Source organism: Pseudophryne corroboree, assembly GCF_028390025.1.
Source record: "Pseudophryne corroboree isolate aPseCor3 chromosome 3 unlocalized genomic scaffold, aPseCor3.hap2 SUPER_3_unloc_26, whole genome shotgun sequence".
NCBI lineage: Eukaryota > Metazoa > Chordata > Amphibia > Anura > Myobatrachidae > Pseudophryne > Pseudophryne corroboree.
In genome coordinates, this window is record NW_026967515.1 from 721669 (window position 1) to 739407 (window position 17739).

Sequence of the window (17739 nt, forward strand, 5' to 3'; positions counted from 1 at the left end):
CCGTTGCCCATTGTGTCCCCATCATGTATTAAAGTGGGCATTACCCAGGACCTCTTGTCATTAGTCCTTAGAGCACAGGAGCAGGCTCCTCCAGACCTTCCGGTAGGTCTTTTGTTTGTGCCTCCTAGGTTAAGACAGCGAGTGTTCTTGGAATTCCATGCCAAGAAGTCGGCAGGTCACCCGGGTATTGCCAGAACTCGGGAGTTGCTTTCTAGGGCGGTGTGGTGGCCCTCGGTGGCTAAGGATGTGGATCAGTGGGTTCGGGCATGTGACATCTGTGCCCGAAATAAGACTCCTAGAGGGGTTCCTGTTGGCCCATTACATCCACTCTCTATTCCATCTAAGCCATGGACCCACATTTCAATGGATTTTGTGGTGGACTTGCCCAAATCCTCGGGGATGACAGCCATCTGGGTTGTCGTTGACAGGTTTTCGAAGATGGCGCACTTCGTTCCACTGGTTGGGCTGCCATCCGCGAGACGCCTGTCTGAATTATTTATGCTGCATGTTGTGCGTCTCCAAAGGTTGCCACTTGATGTGGTCTCTGACCGCGGATCCCAGTTTGTATCCAAATTCTGGAGGGCATTTTGTTCCGATCTCCAGATTTCTGTCAGCTTGTCGTCAGGCTACCATCCGCAGTCTAATGGGCAGACTGAAAGGGTGAACCAGTCCTTGGAGCAGTTCCTCAGGTGTTATGTCTCCAAGTGTCAGACTGACTGGGTTGCTCATCTGTCCATGGCGGAGTTTGCCTATAACAACGCGGCTCACTCTGCTACAGGGATATCTCCCTTCCTTTGTGTGTATGGGCATCATCCTAAGGCCAATTCTTTTGACCCCCTGGACTCCACGCCTGGTGGTTCCTCTGTCGTTTCGGTCCTTAGAGGTATTTGGAGGAAAGTGAAGAAAGCCCTTGTGTCTGTGTCATTAGTGACCAAAAGGGTTTTTGATAAGCGGAAAAGACCCTGCAGCTTCAAATTAGGAGACTTCGTCTGGTTGTCTACCAAGAATTTGAAGTTGAGACAGCCATCTCATAAGTTAGGCCCCCGGTTCATCGGCCCTTATAAGATCACCAGGGTTATCAATCCAGTGGCATTTCAGTTAGATCTGCCCCGTTCTTTGGGTATCAATAAAACATTTCATTGTTCCCTTTTAAAACGGGCGATTAGTAATCCTTCTTCCAGAGGAAGACCTTCCCCTCTTCTGATACGTGGCCAGAGGGAGTTTGTTGTTGAAAGGATTCTTGACTCCAAGATGGTTCGGGGTCGGCTGTCATTTTTGGTGCACTGGAAGGGGTATGGCCCAGAGAAGCGGTCGTGGGTGCGCAGTTGTGATCTTCATGCCCCCAGACTGATACGCTCTTTCTTCTCGCAGTTCCCCGATAAACCCGGTGGTAGGGGTTCTTTGACCCCTCGTCAGAGGGGGGGTACTGTTAGGGTCTCCTGCCCTGTGCTGCCACGTCGTCATGGCAACCGGGAGACGAGTGCTAGCGGAGTAACCTGAGCGCAGCTGATACTCCGGTTCGGGTCTTTTGCTGTGCAGTGGTTACAAGCAGGGGATCCGGTGCTGGTTTTTGTGCTCACAGTCTGTGAGGTCTGAGTGGGGCGTGGACAGCACCTGCTTTATAAGGCCTCTTCTCAGATTAAGCAGATGCTGCTGAATCTTTGTTGGTTAGTCAGTTCCTGAAAATTAGCCAGTACTGTGTAGCTTTGTATTTGTTATTGCTTACTGCAAATAGGCCTGGGGATTTGGTACTACACTCTGCCAATCCAGACCTAGCAGTAAGACTGGAGTCAGTCGTTTAGCCTGCTGAGGTGACTTTTGCTATTCTGTGAACCCAGCAGGTTTGTGGCTGTACTTTCAGACCTGCATGCTTAATCCTCTCTCACTGTGCAGGGCGTCCATGTGTCAGTTTAGTCAGTAAGCTGAACCTGGGCCCTGCAAGGGAGAATTAGGATTGTGGAGACTCTCCTTGTGTCTACTATTCCATCTCTGACCAAGGAGTTTGCTGCCACACCCGTTGGTAACCCTTTAGGGTTTTGCTGTTGCCCTTAGCAACAGCATTTCGGGTTCTCTACGTATTAAAACACAACATCTTGCTTTTTCCATCTGAGCATTTGTAATACTAGGGAGACACCCAGTTTCTTAGCCTCTGGGCTTCTCTGTTCACTTTGTGTTGATTTTGTTACCCTATCACTTTCTGTGTACGTGATGTCATATTTCCCAGTCTGTCTGTTAGTTCATTTGTTTTGCATCCCTCTCTGTTCAGACACCAGTACATTCCTGCAGGCACTGGTGTGCATAACAGAAACTCAGCAAATGGGAGGTAATCCATCCAGTCTTCCTGAGCAGGGAACATGAACATCCGTAAGAAAGTTTCCAGATCTCGGTCGACTCTTTTAGTCTGTCCGTCAGTCTGGGTATGGTAGGCTGAAGAGAAGTTCAACTTGATTCCTAGGACAGAGCTGAGAGCTTTCCAGAACTTGGCGACAAATTGAGGACCCTGATCAGAAACTATTTCCTGTGGAAGGCCATGCAAATTAAAAATCTATGAGGAAAACAATTTGGATAGTTGAGGAGCAAAGGAAAGACCGGTGAGGGGTATGAAGTGAGCCATCTTCTAATATCATTCCACAATGACCCAAATGGTGTTGTGGCCTCTGGAGACTGGCAAATCGGTTATGAAATCCATAGAGATGCGAGTCCAAGGCTTTTGAGGTGTTGGAAGTGGATGAAGAAGACCCGAGGGAGATGTTCATGGACTTTTATGTTGAACACACTTGGAACAAGCTGCTACAAATTCAAAGACATCCGTTTTAAGATGAGGCCACCAGTAGAATCGCTGAATGAACTTGAGAGTCTTAAGACCACCGGCATGACCCATGAAAGATGAAGAATGAGCCCACATAAGCAATTTCCTGCAAAATTTTGGTGCTACAAAAGTTCTCCCCGGAGGAGGTAGAGGAACAGTACGAGCTGTAGCAAATGAAGCTGGATTTAGAATAAATTGTTTCTCAGAGGAGTTGAGTGAATCATCCATTTGAAAAGAACGAGAAAGTGCATCTGCTCTTCGATTTAAGGTTCCTGAGCGTTAAAGACTTTAAAGGAAAACCGAGAGAAGAATAGAGCCCACCTGGCTTGCCATAGGTTTAAACAATGGGTTTAAGCTATCATGGAAGGACTTGAAGGAAAAGACGGGATGGGAGAAGATTCTGAATGATCAGGACTGGGGCTCCATGTTAGTTGATTAGGAAGAAGAAAAGGTCTCAAGTCAGTTTGAGAGGTTTACTGTTGAGGACGAGGTTTAGCTTTCTTATGAGTTGATATTCCAGTTCTGCCCATTCTTCAGCATAACATTACGGAGATTAGAGAACAAGGTCAGGAGGCCAGTAGCGACATAGCAGAAGTATTGAAGTGTGGAAATAGTGAGACATCAGTGAGCATAGACCCCCAGTGGCTATCGGTTACAGAAACATCATGAGGTCAGATGTTTATGGGTAATAGCAAGAAGATGCCATCCTTGAGCGGTAAAGTAATTTATAGGAGCCAGCAACTGGAGCCTGCTACTGTCCTGGACACATGGACTGTTACGCCGTAGCTATACTGATGCCCCAAGAGCTCTAATTGGATCTTGCAGGGATTGAGGGGAGCAGGAGGAAAAAATAAACAGCAGCAGTCAAACAGTATGGCGGATGTAGTCAGCACAGTCTGCCACCAGAGGGAGTCGACAGAGCAGGAGTGGAGGCCAGGCAATAATAATAATAAAAGCAGTTCAGGCGACCACTTACTGCCCAGGTAGGGCCGCAGCGGCAGAAGTCCCTGCTAGAAATCACTGATGCTGTAGTGAAGGGCACTGATCATGGGCTGGCAGTGTCTGTAGCTCCCAGAGAAGCGGCTGGTTTCAGGAGGGCATGTGGCTATATTGCCAGTTTTCAAGATGGTCACTTCTGGCAGGGAAGCCCAAATCTAAAGAAACTGTCCAGCTATGGTGGGTGAACCAGGTCAGTAATAAGGCAGGAGAGGAGAGGTACCAGGATGCAGTGGCACAGGGTAACGTATCTGGCTGCATAGGAACCCCACGTGTATGTCCTCTATAATTCACAGCTCCGCCAGATTCCCCCGTAGCACCATGGGTTAGGAGGAGAGGGGGAGATGCCGGGACACTGCTGGAGTGATGACAGGCAAGCGATCTGTGTATTCCCCGCTGCCACGACTCAGGGCTCCAATGGCCGGACAGTAGGAGAAGGCAGGCTGCGGGTGGGTGAGCTGAATAACCTGACGCCTCCCTGCTGAGACCACCAATCCCCGTAGTATGCGCCCCATCAGATGCCCGGAGAGCAGCTCCGCTCCGTGTCTCCCGCCGCGGTCACCGCTGATCCCCAGTCAGCCTCTCCACACGACTCCAACAGCACGGCTAGGCACAAGAATGGACAGGGCGCACAGCCCTCGGTGAGTAGCAGCACAACCTCGCTGAGGTCCGGTTCGCTGTGGGATCACTGCACAACTTTAGTCCGCGGCTTCGGATCCGGGTGTAGGCCACAACCTGCAAAAGCAAAATGAATGGCTCCCCGGCTCTGCAACCTACACACTGGGGTGTCAAAACACACAGAGGGGCAAGAAAGGGTCCAAAAGAGTCCATAGGACAGCTGTAAAAATAAGATTTTACTTACCTGTAAATCTATTTCTCGTAGTCCGTAGTGGATGCTGGGGACTCCGTAAGGACCATGGGGAATAGACGGCTCCACAGGAGACATGGGCACTTTAAGAAAGAATTTAGATTCTGGTGTGCTCTGGCTCCTCCCTCTATGTCCCTCCTCCAGACCTCAGTTAGAGAAACTGTGCCCGGAAGAGCTGACAGTACAAGGAAAGGATTTTGGCAATCCAGGGCAAGATTCATACCAGCCACACCAATCACACCATATAACTTGAGATAAACATACCCAGTAAACAGTATGAACAACAAAAGAGCAACTGGTCAATCCTGATGCAACCATAACATAACCCTTATTTAAGCAATAACTATATACAAGCATTGCAGAAGAAGTCCACACTTGGGACGGGCGCCCAGCATCCACTACGGACTACGAGAAAAAGATTTACTGGTAAGTAAAATCTTATTTTCTCTAACGTCCTAGTGGATGCTGGGGACTCCGTAAGGACCATGGGGATTATACCAAAGCTCCTAAACGGGCGGGAGAGTGCGAATGACTCTGCAGCACCGATTGAGCAAACACAAGGTCCTCCTCGGCCAGGGTATCAAACTTGTAGAACTTTGCAAAAGTGTTTGAACCTGACCAAGTAGCCGCTCGGCAAAGATGTAATGCCGAGACCCCTCGGACAGCCGCCCAAGAAGAGCCCATCTTCCTTGTGGAATGGGCCTTTACGGATTTTGGCAGCGGCAATCCAGCCGCAGAATGAGCCTGCTGAATCGTGTTACAGATCCAGCGAACAATAGTTTGCTTTGAAGCAGGAGCACCAAGCTTGTTGGAAGCATACAGGATAAACAAAGATTCTGTTTTTCTGACTCTAGCCGTTCTGGCTACATAAACCTTCAAAGCCCTGACTACATCAAGCAACTCGGAATCCTCCAAGTCCGTAGTAGCCACAGGCACCACAGTAGGTTGGTTTATATGAAAGGATGAAACTACTTTCGGCAGAAATTGTGGACGGGTCCGCGATTCTGCTCTATCCGCATGGAAAACCAGAGAGGGGCTTTTATGTGACAAAGCCGCCAACTCTGACACACGCCTAGCCGAAGCCAAGGCTAATAGCATGACCACCTTCCACGTGAGATATTTCAACTCCACTGTTTTAAGTGGTTCAAACCAGTGGGATTTCAGGAAACTCAACACCACGTTAAGATCCCAAGGTGCCACTGGAGGCACAAAAGGGGGCTGAATATGCAGCACTCCCTTTACAAACGTCTGAACTTCAGCTAGAGAAGTCAACTCCTTTTGAAAGAAAATGGATAGGGCCGAAATCTGGACCTTAATGGACCCCAATTTTAGGTCAAATTCACTCCTGACCGTAGGAAGTAAAGGAAACGGCCCAGCTGGAATTCCTCTGTAGGGGCATTCCTGGCCTCACACCAAGCAACATATTTTCGCTATATACGGTGATAATGTTGAGCTGTCACGTCCTTCCTAGCCTTTATCAGTGTAGGAATGACCTCATCCGGAATGCCTTTCTCTGCTAAGTTCTGTAGTTCAACCGCCATGCCGTCAAACGCAGCCGCGGTAAGTCTTGGAACAGACAGGGCCCCTGTTGCAACAAGTCCTGTCTTAGAGGAAGAGGCCACGGCCTTTCGTGACTAACCTGGAACAATGAATATCGTTCTCATTCCTCTTTTTGTTATTATTCTCAGCACCTTGGGTATGAGAGGAAGAGGAGGAAATACATAGACCGACTGGAACACCCACGGTGTCACCAGGGCGTCTACAGCTATCGCCTGAGGGTCTCTTGACCTGGCGCAATACCTCTGTAGTTTTTTGTTGAGGCATGATGCCCTCATCTGTGTGAAAACTTCCTGATGAAGTCCCCACTCTCCTGGATGGAGGTCGTGTCTGCTGAGGAAGTCTGCTTCCCAGTTGTCCACTCCCGGGATGAACACTGCTGACAGTGCGCTTACGTGATTTTCCACCCAGCAAAGAATTCTGGTGGCTTCCGACATCGCTACCCTGCTCCTTGTGCCGCCTTGTCGGTTTACATGAGCCACTGCGGTGATGGTGTCTGACTGAATCAGAACCGGTTGGTCGCGAAGCAGGGCATTGTATACGGCCCTTAGTTCCAGGATGTTGATGTCTCCTGACTTGACCACAGACCTTGGAAATTTCTTCCCTGTGTGACTGCTCCCCACCCTCGGAGGCTTGCATCCGTGGTCACCAGAACCCAGTCCTGAATGTCAAATCTGAGGCCCTCGAGAAGGTGAGCATTCTGCAGCCACCACAGGAGAGACACCCTGGCCCTGGGGGATAGGTTGATTAACCGATGCATCTGAAGATGTGATCCAGACCACTTGTCCAGTAAGTCCCATTGAAAGGTCCTCGCATGGAACCTGCCGAAGGGAATGGCCTTGTATGATGCCACCATCCTTCCCAGGACTCGAGTGCAGGGATGCACTGACACCTGTTTTGGTTTTAATAGGTTCCTGACCAGTGTCATGAGCTCCTGAGCTCTCTCTATCGGGAGATAACCCCTTTTCTGGTCTGTGTCTAGAATCATGCCTAGAAAAGGCAGACAAGCCGTAGGAACCAACTGCGACTTTGGAATATTTAGACTCCAGCCGTGTTGCCGTTACACTTCCAGAGAAAGTGCTACGCTGATCAGCAACTGCTCTCTTGATCAAGCTTTTATGAGGAGATCGTCCAAGTACGGGATAATTGCGACCCCTTGCTTCCGCAGCAGTACCATAATTTCCGCCATTACCTTGGTAAATATTCTCGGTGCCGTGGAGAGACCAAACGGCAACGTCTGAAATTGGTAATGATAATCCTGTACCACAAATGTGAGGTACGCCTGATGAGGTGGATAAATGGGGACATGAAGGTATGCATCCTTTATGTCCAGAGACACCATAAAATCCCCCACTTCCAGGCTTGCGACCACCGCTCTCAGCGATTCCATCCTGAACTTGAACCTTTTCAAGTATATGTTCAGGGATTTTAAATTCAATATGGGTCTGACTGAACTGTCCGGTTTCGGGACTACAACATGGTCGAATAATAACCCCCTCCTTGTTGAAGGAGGGGAACCTTGACCACCACCTGTGGAAGATACAATTTGTGAATTGCAGTTAACACTATTTCCCTCTCGTGGGGGGAAGCTGGCAGGGCCGTCGGTGAGGGGGCATCTCCTCAAAGTCCAGTTTGTATCCCTGAGACACAATATCTATTGCCCAGGGATCCAACAGGGAGTGAACCCACTTGTGGCTGAAATTTCGAAGAAGTGCCCCCACCGGGCCTAGCTCCGCCTGTGGAGCCCCAGCGACATGCAGTGGATTTTGTAGAGGCTGGGGAGGACTTCTGTTCCTGGGAACTAGCTGTATTGTGCAGCTTCTTTCATCTGCCCCTGCCTCTGGCAAGAAAGGACGCACCTCGGACTTTCTTGTTTCTTTGTGATCGAAAGGACTGCATTTGATAATGTTGTGCTTTCCTTGGCTGTGCTGGAATATAAGGCAAAATATCAGAATTACCAGCTATAGCTGTGGAGACCAGGTCCGAGATCCCTTCTTCACACAATCCTCAGCCTTGTAAGGTAAACCTTCCATATGCCTCTTAAGTCGGCATCACCTGTCCATTGCATGTTCCACAGGACACATCAAGCAGAAATCAACATAGCGTTGACTCTGGAACCCAGTAGACTAATGTCTCTTTGGGCATGTTTTATATATATATCTAAGACAGCATCTTTTATATATCTATATATACATATATATATACATACTAGGGTCTCAATCTCTGCTGATAAGGTATCTGTCCACGCTGCTACAGTGCTATAAGGCCATGCCGACACAATCGCCGGTCTGAGTAGTGTACCAGAAAGTGTGTAAATGGACTTCAAAGTACTTTTACTGCAAGCTATCTGCAGGATCCCTGAGAATAGCTGTTACGTCAGGGCTACCTTTTGGCCAAACGTGACACCCTAGGGGAAGATTCCCATCACATCCTGGCCCTAGTGGGGAAAGGATACTGCCTGAGAATTATTTGTGGGAAACTGCAGTCTCTTGTCTGGAGATTCCCGCTCTTTTTCATCATGAGAGGAGGGAAATTTACCTCAGCTTTCTTCCCCTTAAACATGTGTACCCTTGTGTCAGGGACAGATGAGTCATCAGTGATTTGCAAAACATCTTTTATTACAATAATCATATATTGAATACTTTCATGCCATTTTGGCTGTAACTTTGCATTATCGTAGTCGACACTGGAGTCAGACTCCGTGTCGATATCAGTGTCTATTATTTTGGATAGTGAGCATTGAGAGAATCTGAAGGTCTCTGCGACATAGGGACAGACATGGGTAGATTCCCAGTCTGTTCTCTAATCTTTTGTGCAATAAATTTTCCTTAGCACTTAATTACACATATCCAAACAGGTGTTGGCGTTGTCGACGGAGACACCACTCACACACACATTTGCTCCATCACCTACTAAGGGGAGCCTTTTACCTCAGACATGTCGACACACACGTACCGACACACCACACACTCAGGGAATGCTCATCTGAAGACAATTCCCCCACAAGGCCATTTGGAGAGAGAGAGAGAGAGTATGCCAGCACACACCCCAGCGCTATTAACCCAGGAATAACACAGTAACTTAATGTTAACCCAGTAGCTGCTGTTTATATTGATTTTTGCGCCTAATTATGTGCCCCCCCCCTCTCTTTTTACCCTCTTCTACCGTGTATCTGCAGGGGAGAGGCTGGGGAGCTTCCTCTCAGCGGAGCTGTATGTGGAGAAAAAATTGCGCCGGTGAGTGCTGAGGAAGAAGCCCCGCCCCCTCGACGGCGGGCTTCTGTCCTGCTTAAATATACATTTTCTTGGCGGGAGCTCATACATATATACAGTGCCCAACTGTATATATGTGTACTTTTGCCAAAAGAGGTCCATATGCTGCCCAGGGCTCCCCCCCCCCCCCTGCGCCCTGCACCCTTACAGTGACCGGAGTATGTGAGGTGTGTTGGAGCAATGGCGCACAGCTGCAGTGCTGTGCGTTACCTCAGTGAAGAACGGAGTCTTCTGCCGCCAACTTCGAAGTCTTCTTGCTTCTCATACTCACCCGGCTTCTGTCTTCCGGTCCTGCGAGGGGGGCGGCGGCGCGGCTCTGGGATCGGACGACGAAGGTGAGATCCTGTGTACGATCCCTCTGAAGCTAATGGTGTCCAGTAGCCTAAGAAGCAGGACCTAGCTTCAGAGAGTAGGGCTGCTTCTCTCCCCTCAGTCCCTCGATGCAGGGAGTCTGTTGCCAGCAGAGCTCCCTGAAAATAAAAAACCTAACAAAATACTTTCTCACAGCAAGCTCAGGAGAGCTCACTGAACAGCACCCAGCTCGTCCGGGCACAGTCTCAAACTGAGGTCTGGAGGAGGGGCATAGAGGGAGGAGCCAGAGCACACCAGAATCTAAATTCTTTCTTAAAGTGCCCATATTTCCTGCGGAGCACGTCTATTCCCCATGGTCCTTACGGAGTCCCCAGCATCCTCTAGGACGTCAGAGAAAGGCAGAAAGGACCTATATAAGCAGGAGCTCCTTTTCCTGCTTCCTGCTGCCGTTCCAGTCAAGCCACACACCCCATGACATCATTTATTGATGCTGAAAACAAAAGCAATGTAGATTTTCGCACCAATCTAAGACCTGCGAATCTACTTTGGGAGCCATCTCCCTTTTTTTTAAAAACAGTCCCCAGCTGGACGAGGATAATTGGAATTCCATTTCTTGGAATTCTAACTTCCTACTGGGCGTAACCCAAAATTTCCATCAGCTGTTTTGGGATGTTTAAACACAGTTGCCTTAGTTTTTAACACAAGCTCTGCTGCCTCTTCTAAGGATAGAATGGCTTACATAGCACTAATTAGCTCAGATGATATGTCCACTGAGCTGAGACATTCCAAAGTGCAATGAGTCCTCATCCTCCAACGAATCCTCATCTAAAACATGTGTAGACTGTGACGATGTTGTGTCATGTCTGTGTGATTTACTTACCACCAGCCTTTCAGCCTGCTTTTTTGAGAGGCTGACAATTTCCTAGGTGTATAAACCTCAGAATGAATGTTGCATATAAGGGTTAATAGAGAAACCTATCACTGGTATAGGAGCTGGTATAAACTGCTCAGCTACATTGGATAATGTCTGTGCAAAGTAGCCCATGAAGGTTCACCAGAACCTGTGCCTGCCTCACTGTACAGGTGGGTAAGCATTGTCGCGACCCAGCGGGGAGTTGTTGGAGCGACTCTAAGGTGCATATAAGATGCTTAGAAAGATCACTCAAAAAAATAGTAATACAGGTTGAGTATCCCATATCCAAATATCCGAAATACGGAATATTCCGAAATACGGACTTTTTTGAGCGAGAGTGAGATAGTGAAACTTTTGTTTTTGGATGGCTCAATGTACACAAACTTTGTTTAATACACACAGTTATTAGAAATATTGTATTAAATGACCTTCAGGCTGTGTGTATAAGGTGTATATGAAACATAAATGAATTGTGTGAATGTAGACACACTTTGTTTAATGCAAAAAGTTATAAAAAATACTGGCTAAAACTACCTTCAGGCTGTGTGTATAAGGTGTATATGTAACATAAATGCATTCTGTGCTTATATTTAGGTCCCATCACCATGATATCTCAATATGTTATGCAATTATTTCAAAATACGGAAAAATCCCATATCCAAAATACCTCTGGTCCCAAGCATTTTGGATAAGGGATACTCAACCTGTACTATAAAAATAAAATAAGAAAACTTATGGCTGCTAAACAGCAGCCCTCTGATCATGGTCCGGCTCCTGCCGCACCAAACAAAAACTGATTTGCCGGAGGCGGGGATATACAAACAGGCCCGTTGCATGCTGGGAGGTCGAAAGCTTTGACCGTTTGTTGCAAATCTGCTGTCACATCATCATATCCCAATGTTATCCTGTGGATAACCTGTGGACCCTGCCGGAGAAAGATAAATATATCTAAGAGGATAGAATTTGATCGGTCTTGTTACACTGTTTTGTTGGCAGGTTACTTGATACTTTTCTCCTCATTGGTTTCTATAGGTCACGTGGACGAGGTTCTCTCCGTGTCCCCGTATGTAGCGTGCGTCAGATGACGTCACTTTGATGTGCTGGAGCACGCGACGGGCAGCGACATGGACGGTTTCACCGGGTATATTAGGTGAGTGGTTGTATGTCTCTTGTGTTCTGCACCCTAACGAAAATGCCGCGAATAGAGCATTGAAACGTTGGTACACTAAACCTGCCTGGTCTATTTATTCTGAGTGCCGCCTTGTATGGATTCCACATTACGTTACACCAACTGATGCAGCCTGGTTTGGAGGGCACCGGCTATTGATTCTTTAATATCAACTTCAGGTCTTCTTGAAGAGTGCCGCTTTACCAAAATATATATATCTAATATATATATACACAGATACACACACACTGCTCAAAAAAATAAAGGGAACACTAAAATAACACATCCTAGATCTGAATGAATGAAATATTCTTATTAAATACTTTGGTTCTTTACATAGTTGAATGTGCTGACAACAAAATCATACAAAAAATATCAATGGAAATCAAATTTATTAACCCATGGAGGTCTGGATTTGGAGTCACACTCAAAATTAAAAGTGGAAAAACACACTACAGGCTGATCAAACTTTGATGTAATGTCCTTAAAACAAGTCAAAAATGAGGCTCAGTAGTGTGTGTGGCCTCCACGTGCCTGTATGACCTCCCTACAATGCCTGGGAATGCTCCTGATTAGGTGGCATATGGTCTCCTGAGGGATCTCCTCCCAGACCTGGACTAAAGCATCCGCCAACTCCTGGACAGTCTGTGGTGCAAAATGGCGTTGGTGGATGGAGCAAGACATGATGTCCCAGATGTGCTCAATTGGATTCAGGTCTGGGGAACGGGCGGGCCAGTCCATAGCATCAATGCCTTCGTCTTGCAGGAACTGCTGACACACTCCAGCCACATGAGGTCTAGTATTGTCTTGCATTAGGAGGAACCCAGGGCCAACCGCACCAACATATGGTCTCACAAGGGGTCTGAGGATCTCATCTCTGTACCTAATGGCAGTCAGGCTACCTTTGGCGAGCACACGGAGGGCTGTGCGGCTCCCCAAAGAAATGCCACCCCACACCATTACTGACCCACTGCCAAACCGATCATGTTGCAGGCAGCAGAACGTTCTCCTTGGCGTCTCCAGACTCAGTGAGAACACAAACACACACATATATAAAGGAGTATATAATTTTATAGGTAAAATGAAGACACATACCTGAACAAAATGGAATAGTTCAGTACGCTGAATTTGGAATTTTTATAAATGTGTACAAAAGTGTCTAAGAAAAGGAGGATCACAATCTCATTGGTACAGAGTGTATCAGCCACTGCAGTTTACATAAAACACCAAAGATACAAAAGGCTGCAATTATGTTGGAGGATTGTATATATATATATATATATATATATATATATATACATATAATGATGGTCAAATTGGTTTTTTTGACTTTAAGATACAACTGTGGGTCCTCTTTGGGAGTTCCAGCACTTTATTACAATTATTAATATTTGTCTCTGGATATATCTTTTGGTATGTACCTTTTGTACCTTTGGTATTTTATGTAAACTGCAGTGGCTGATACACTCTATGCCAATGAGATTGTGATCCTCCTTTTCTTAGACACTTTTGTACACATTTATAAAAATTCCAAATTCAGCGTACTGAACTATTCCATTTTGTTCAGGTATGTGTCTTCATTTTTACTATAAAATTATATACTCCTTTATATATGTGTGTGTTTGTGTGTATATATATATATATATATACACAATGCTCCGGCACTCCTGGCCTCCCCAATTGGGTGTACCTTGCTCCGGTGCCCTCCTCAGGGATAAATCCCTATATACTCACAAACAACAAATATGAGGCGGCACTCAGCAGACTTGTGAAAAAAATCAATCAAGTGTATTCAATACGGCCGTATTGAATACACTTGATTGATTTTTTTCACAAGTCTGCTGAGTGCCGCCTCATATTTGTTGTTTGTGAGTATATATATATATATATATATATATATATATATATATATATATATATATATATATACATACACGCATATTTGCTTTCTCTCAGTCCAATTTATGTCCCCATTCCACTTTTAGGTGGATTCACCACTAAAGATATAGAGGCTCTAAATAGGGTCTGATTAAGAAGTCATCCTTAAGAACTACTTTTTACATGAAGAGCCTATTTATATAAAAGGTAGTTTATTTATTTTTACTCTCATGTTTTTTCTAATTATATAGAGGATACAACTCTTCAATATATTTTGTTTCTCTACCCAGGTGACTTAGAACACCAATCATACAGATTTATTGATATTAGATTGTCAAAGTCGAAAAATATCATGATGTATATCCTTATGTACTAACCCCAATGCACATGCCCGCTGCTCGTACACTCAGTCTGCCGTGCGTGCACATATCCGCAAGTTGCGTAAGATCGCTTCGGCGATCACGCGCGTGGTATGCGCATTTACGGTAGAGTTTGTGAGCGTGTAGCGTGCGCCTCGATCGTAGCATATTTAACCCAAATAGCGTATATTGTAGATAATATTCCCCAAGACAATGTCAGCGAGTATGTTTAGTTTAAACTGTTCCTGGACAGAGAGATTCCTCTTTACATGATAGGAAGGGTCAGATAAAGGTTGAAAGGTGGTGTCTAGTATCCAGCTGTAGGGTATTTTAAGGGTAACATTCCGATGTTAGTTAGGAAAGGATCGCTCGCTCCTGCGTATAGTTATGTACAAAAGTAGTTTATGAACATTAACTGTATTTGCTGTAAATTACACATGCAGCGGGAATCCAGAGGATACCTCCCACCAGAGCAGTTGGGGAAAGACACAGCCCACCTGTTCAAACCCACCTATGACCTTTGCTGTAATGTAGACACATTCCTGTGCCCAATGAACAATGAGATTACAAGGTACCATTGTATTGTGAATGTATGTTGTGTATATAAAGACCACCGGTGCCTGGCCAGACTCATCTGTCTCTGAAGGCTTTCTTCCTGAATAGCTGAGGGCTGGATCCAGGTCGCGCTTGCGAATCATCCCCACGTATGTATATTTCTCTGTAGTCATTTTGTTCGCCATTTATGTTCTCATTTGTTTGCTCTTGTTTGCAATTGTTCATATTATTCTCTGGTATTCTGTTTAGATTTCCCTGTTAGTTTGTAGTGTATAACTTGTATTGTGTTTTTCCCTTTTTCTCTAAACCATCCACAGCGGTGTTAGAGCTGCTGTGGTTTTTAAATCTAAATTTGGTGTTGTGTCCTCACTTTCCTGCTTAGGGCTCTCTTAGCGTCTTAATCGCTCAAACAGCATACGCATTGTTAAAAGTTTTAAGCGTTACATCGTTACAGTATTTGATTATTAAGGTTTACAGTATAAGCATACTCTTACTGTGTTTAGTTAACAAGGTTTACGGTATATAATTCTGTGAGCGTCTGCACCGCTCGTGTTTCATTCTCACGGCGCAGCATCTGATACACTAAGTTCGTAACCCTCAGTGCGCAAAAAGCGTACGTGGTCCGTAATAGTATATAGCTTTATGTTTAAAGGTAATATTTGACATTATCAAGAGCTATCCCTACTAAAAAAAAATATTTTGGTAGGTATATAATAATATTTACTTTCTCTATGTCCCCAAACAAGTTACCCCTGATGAAGTCTAACAGATGAAACGCGTTGGGTTTGTCAGCCATTGGTCAGGGATCTGGTCTGTGGAACACTCCCTTTGTTGAACTCACTCCTTTTTGAAGGTGAGGGAGTATACATATCTATATCACTTACCGGACACTCTTTTCACTGATGGAATTATTAAGAAATTGTCTATGTATAACATTTTTGAAAGATCTTATGTAAATTATTTTTTATGAATATTTTGTTATTAAATATTTTATTCTAATTGGCCTTGGGCCATTTATTTGGGTGACTCTCTGGTGAGGGGTTATCCATTTTAGGAACCCAGAAAATCCTGCACAGTATAAGATATACCCATTGGGAAGGACTTCCGTCAAATCTATACAATTAATACAGTGCACTCAGGAATTGTGTTTTCTGGTCTATGTTAATCTGAGATTTTGCAACAGTGATCTCACCTGTAGTGCTGCTTTTCTTTTGAACGCAAGATAAAGATATTTGTGTTGTATATATATATATATATATATATATATATATATAAAATCATCCTTGCATTGGCCGGCACTCAAAAGGCCTCTATGGGCTTACTTGCTCAGGTGCCATCCTATGAGGTGTTCCTCCATATATATCCCATGAAAAAGGCGGCACTCAGAGACTTTGTTGAAATCACACCATTTTTAGTGAAAACACTGCACGGTTACATCACATCTACGTTTCGGGGCTACGATGTAACCGTGCAGTGTTTTCACTAAAAATTGTGTAATTTCAACAAAGTCTCTGAGTGCCGCCTTTTTCATGGGATATATATATATATATATATATATATATATATACACACACACATATATATATATATATATATATATATATATATACATTGGCCAGTCAGGTGGAGTCCTATAAACAGGAACTTGTGCAATTTAAAAGGCAGAAACTGAACACGGTCCAGAAGGATTATCTGGAAGGACGAGTATATAGTTGGGTTAATAACCCAGAAGGAGGCACGCAACCTAAACGCTACAATAAATACAGAGCCCGGCGGGGCCCCTATACAGACACCTCAAGTGGTAAAGGAACATCACAGAGTGAGAGTGAGACCACAAGTGGCAAACGAGGAGGCAAGCCCCCTTTAGGGGTGAATACAAGGGCCATGCTAGGCCCAAAAAAAGATATTGCACAAGGCGAGGCAAACAAAATCAAAGGCTCCACCAAGAAAGGACCGAAAGCCAAGAAGACCACAACATAGTATTCAATTTGTCTCAATGAGTGTTGACTCCAGATGAACTGTCGGTTCTGAATAAGGGACTATCGTTCATCCCAGTGTCTTCCTTTGAAGATTTCCAGTGGAAAGTGGATTCGTATAAAGTGAATAGAAGATTGCGTTTACAAGAACACTTTGCACATAATTTGAATCCCACGGTGGGGAGTGATCTCCCTACTAGTTTTAATACTGTTTCTCAGTTTGATCCCCAGATTAGCAATGCGTCCCTCAAATGTTTCGCCCGTGTATTAGACTCTAAGGTTAGTGAATCTGTGAAAACACAGAAACATCATTTTGATAATCTGACCAAGGGCGAGAGGGAGGCATTACATACTCTGAGTAAGGATCAGCAGATTGTAATCCGCCCCGCGGATAAGGGCGGGGGGATCATTATTCAGGATATACAACAATATAGAACAGAAGCATATAGACAATTACTGGATAGTACAGTCTATAATCAGTTAGGGAAGGATCCCACTAGCAAATATAATAATGAATTACATCAGTTGTTATCACAAGCAGTCAGTAATGGTATTATTACTAAAGTTGTAGCTGAAGCATTATGGCAGGACCACCCGGTGGCACCGGTGTTCTACACCATTCCTAAGGTGCATAAGAATGCAACGGTGCCACCGGGATGTCCAATCATCTCGGCGAGGGACTCTGTATATTACAGGGTCTCTAAGTATATAGATCATTACTTTCAGCCGGTTATTCAAGCCCAATTGACGTATCTAAAAGATACAACATCTTTAATCATTAAATTGGAAAATTTACCTAAGTTACCTTCTAATAGTGTATTGTGCACTCTGGACGTGGTGAGCCTCTACACCAATATCCCACATGGGAGGGGTGTAGAGGCAGCCAAGGATCTGTTGTCCACAAGCACACTGTATACAGGTCCAGATTTGATGTTTTTTCTTGATTTACTTAAACTTACGCTTACCCGAAATTATTTTTTATTTGATGGGAAATGGTTCGAACAGAGACAAGGATGTGCCATGGGCAGTTGTGCCTCCCCGGCGTTTGCGAACTGTTTCATGTTTGCAATTGAGAA

General features: G+C 45.2%; 1 protein-coding gene across 1 annotated transcript in view; it reads left to right on the forward strand.

The window, feature by feature from the left end:
• LOC134983832 (uncharacterized) overlaps positions 1–17739 on the forward strand; it is a gene marked incomplete at its 3' end in the record, with an annotated part of 177423 nt that overhangs the window by 123907 nt on the left and 35777 nt on the right. Inside the window, exon 9 of the mRNA XM_063949456.1 lies at positions 16701–17574. Within this exon, the coding sequence (XP_063805526.1) occupies positions 16701–17574 (874 nt within the window). The remainder of the gene's footprint in view (positions 1–16700; positions 17575–17739) is intronic.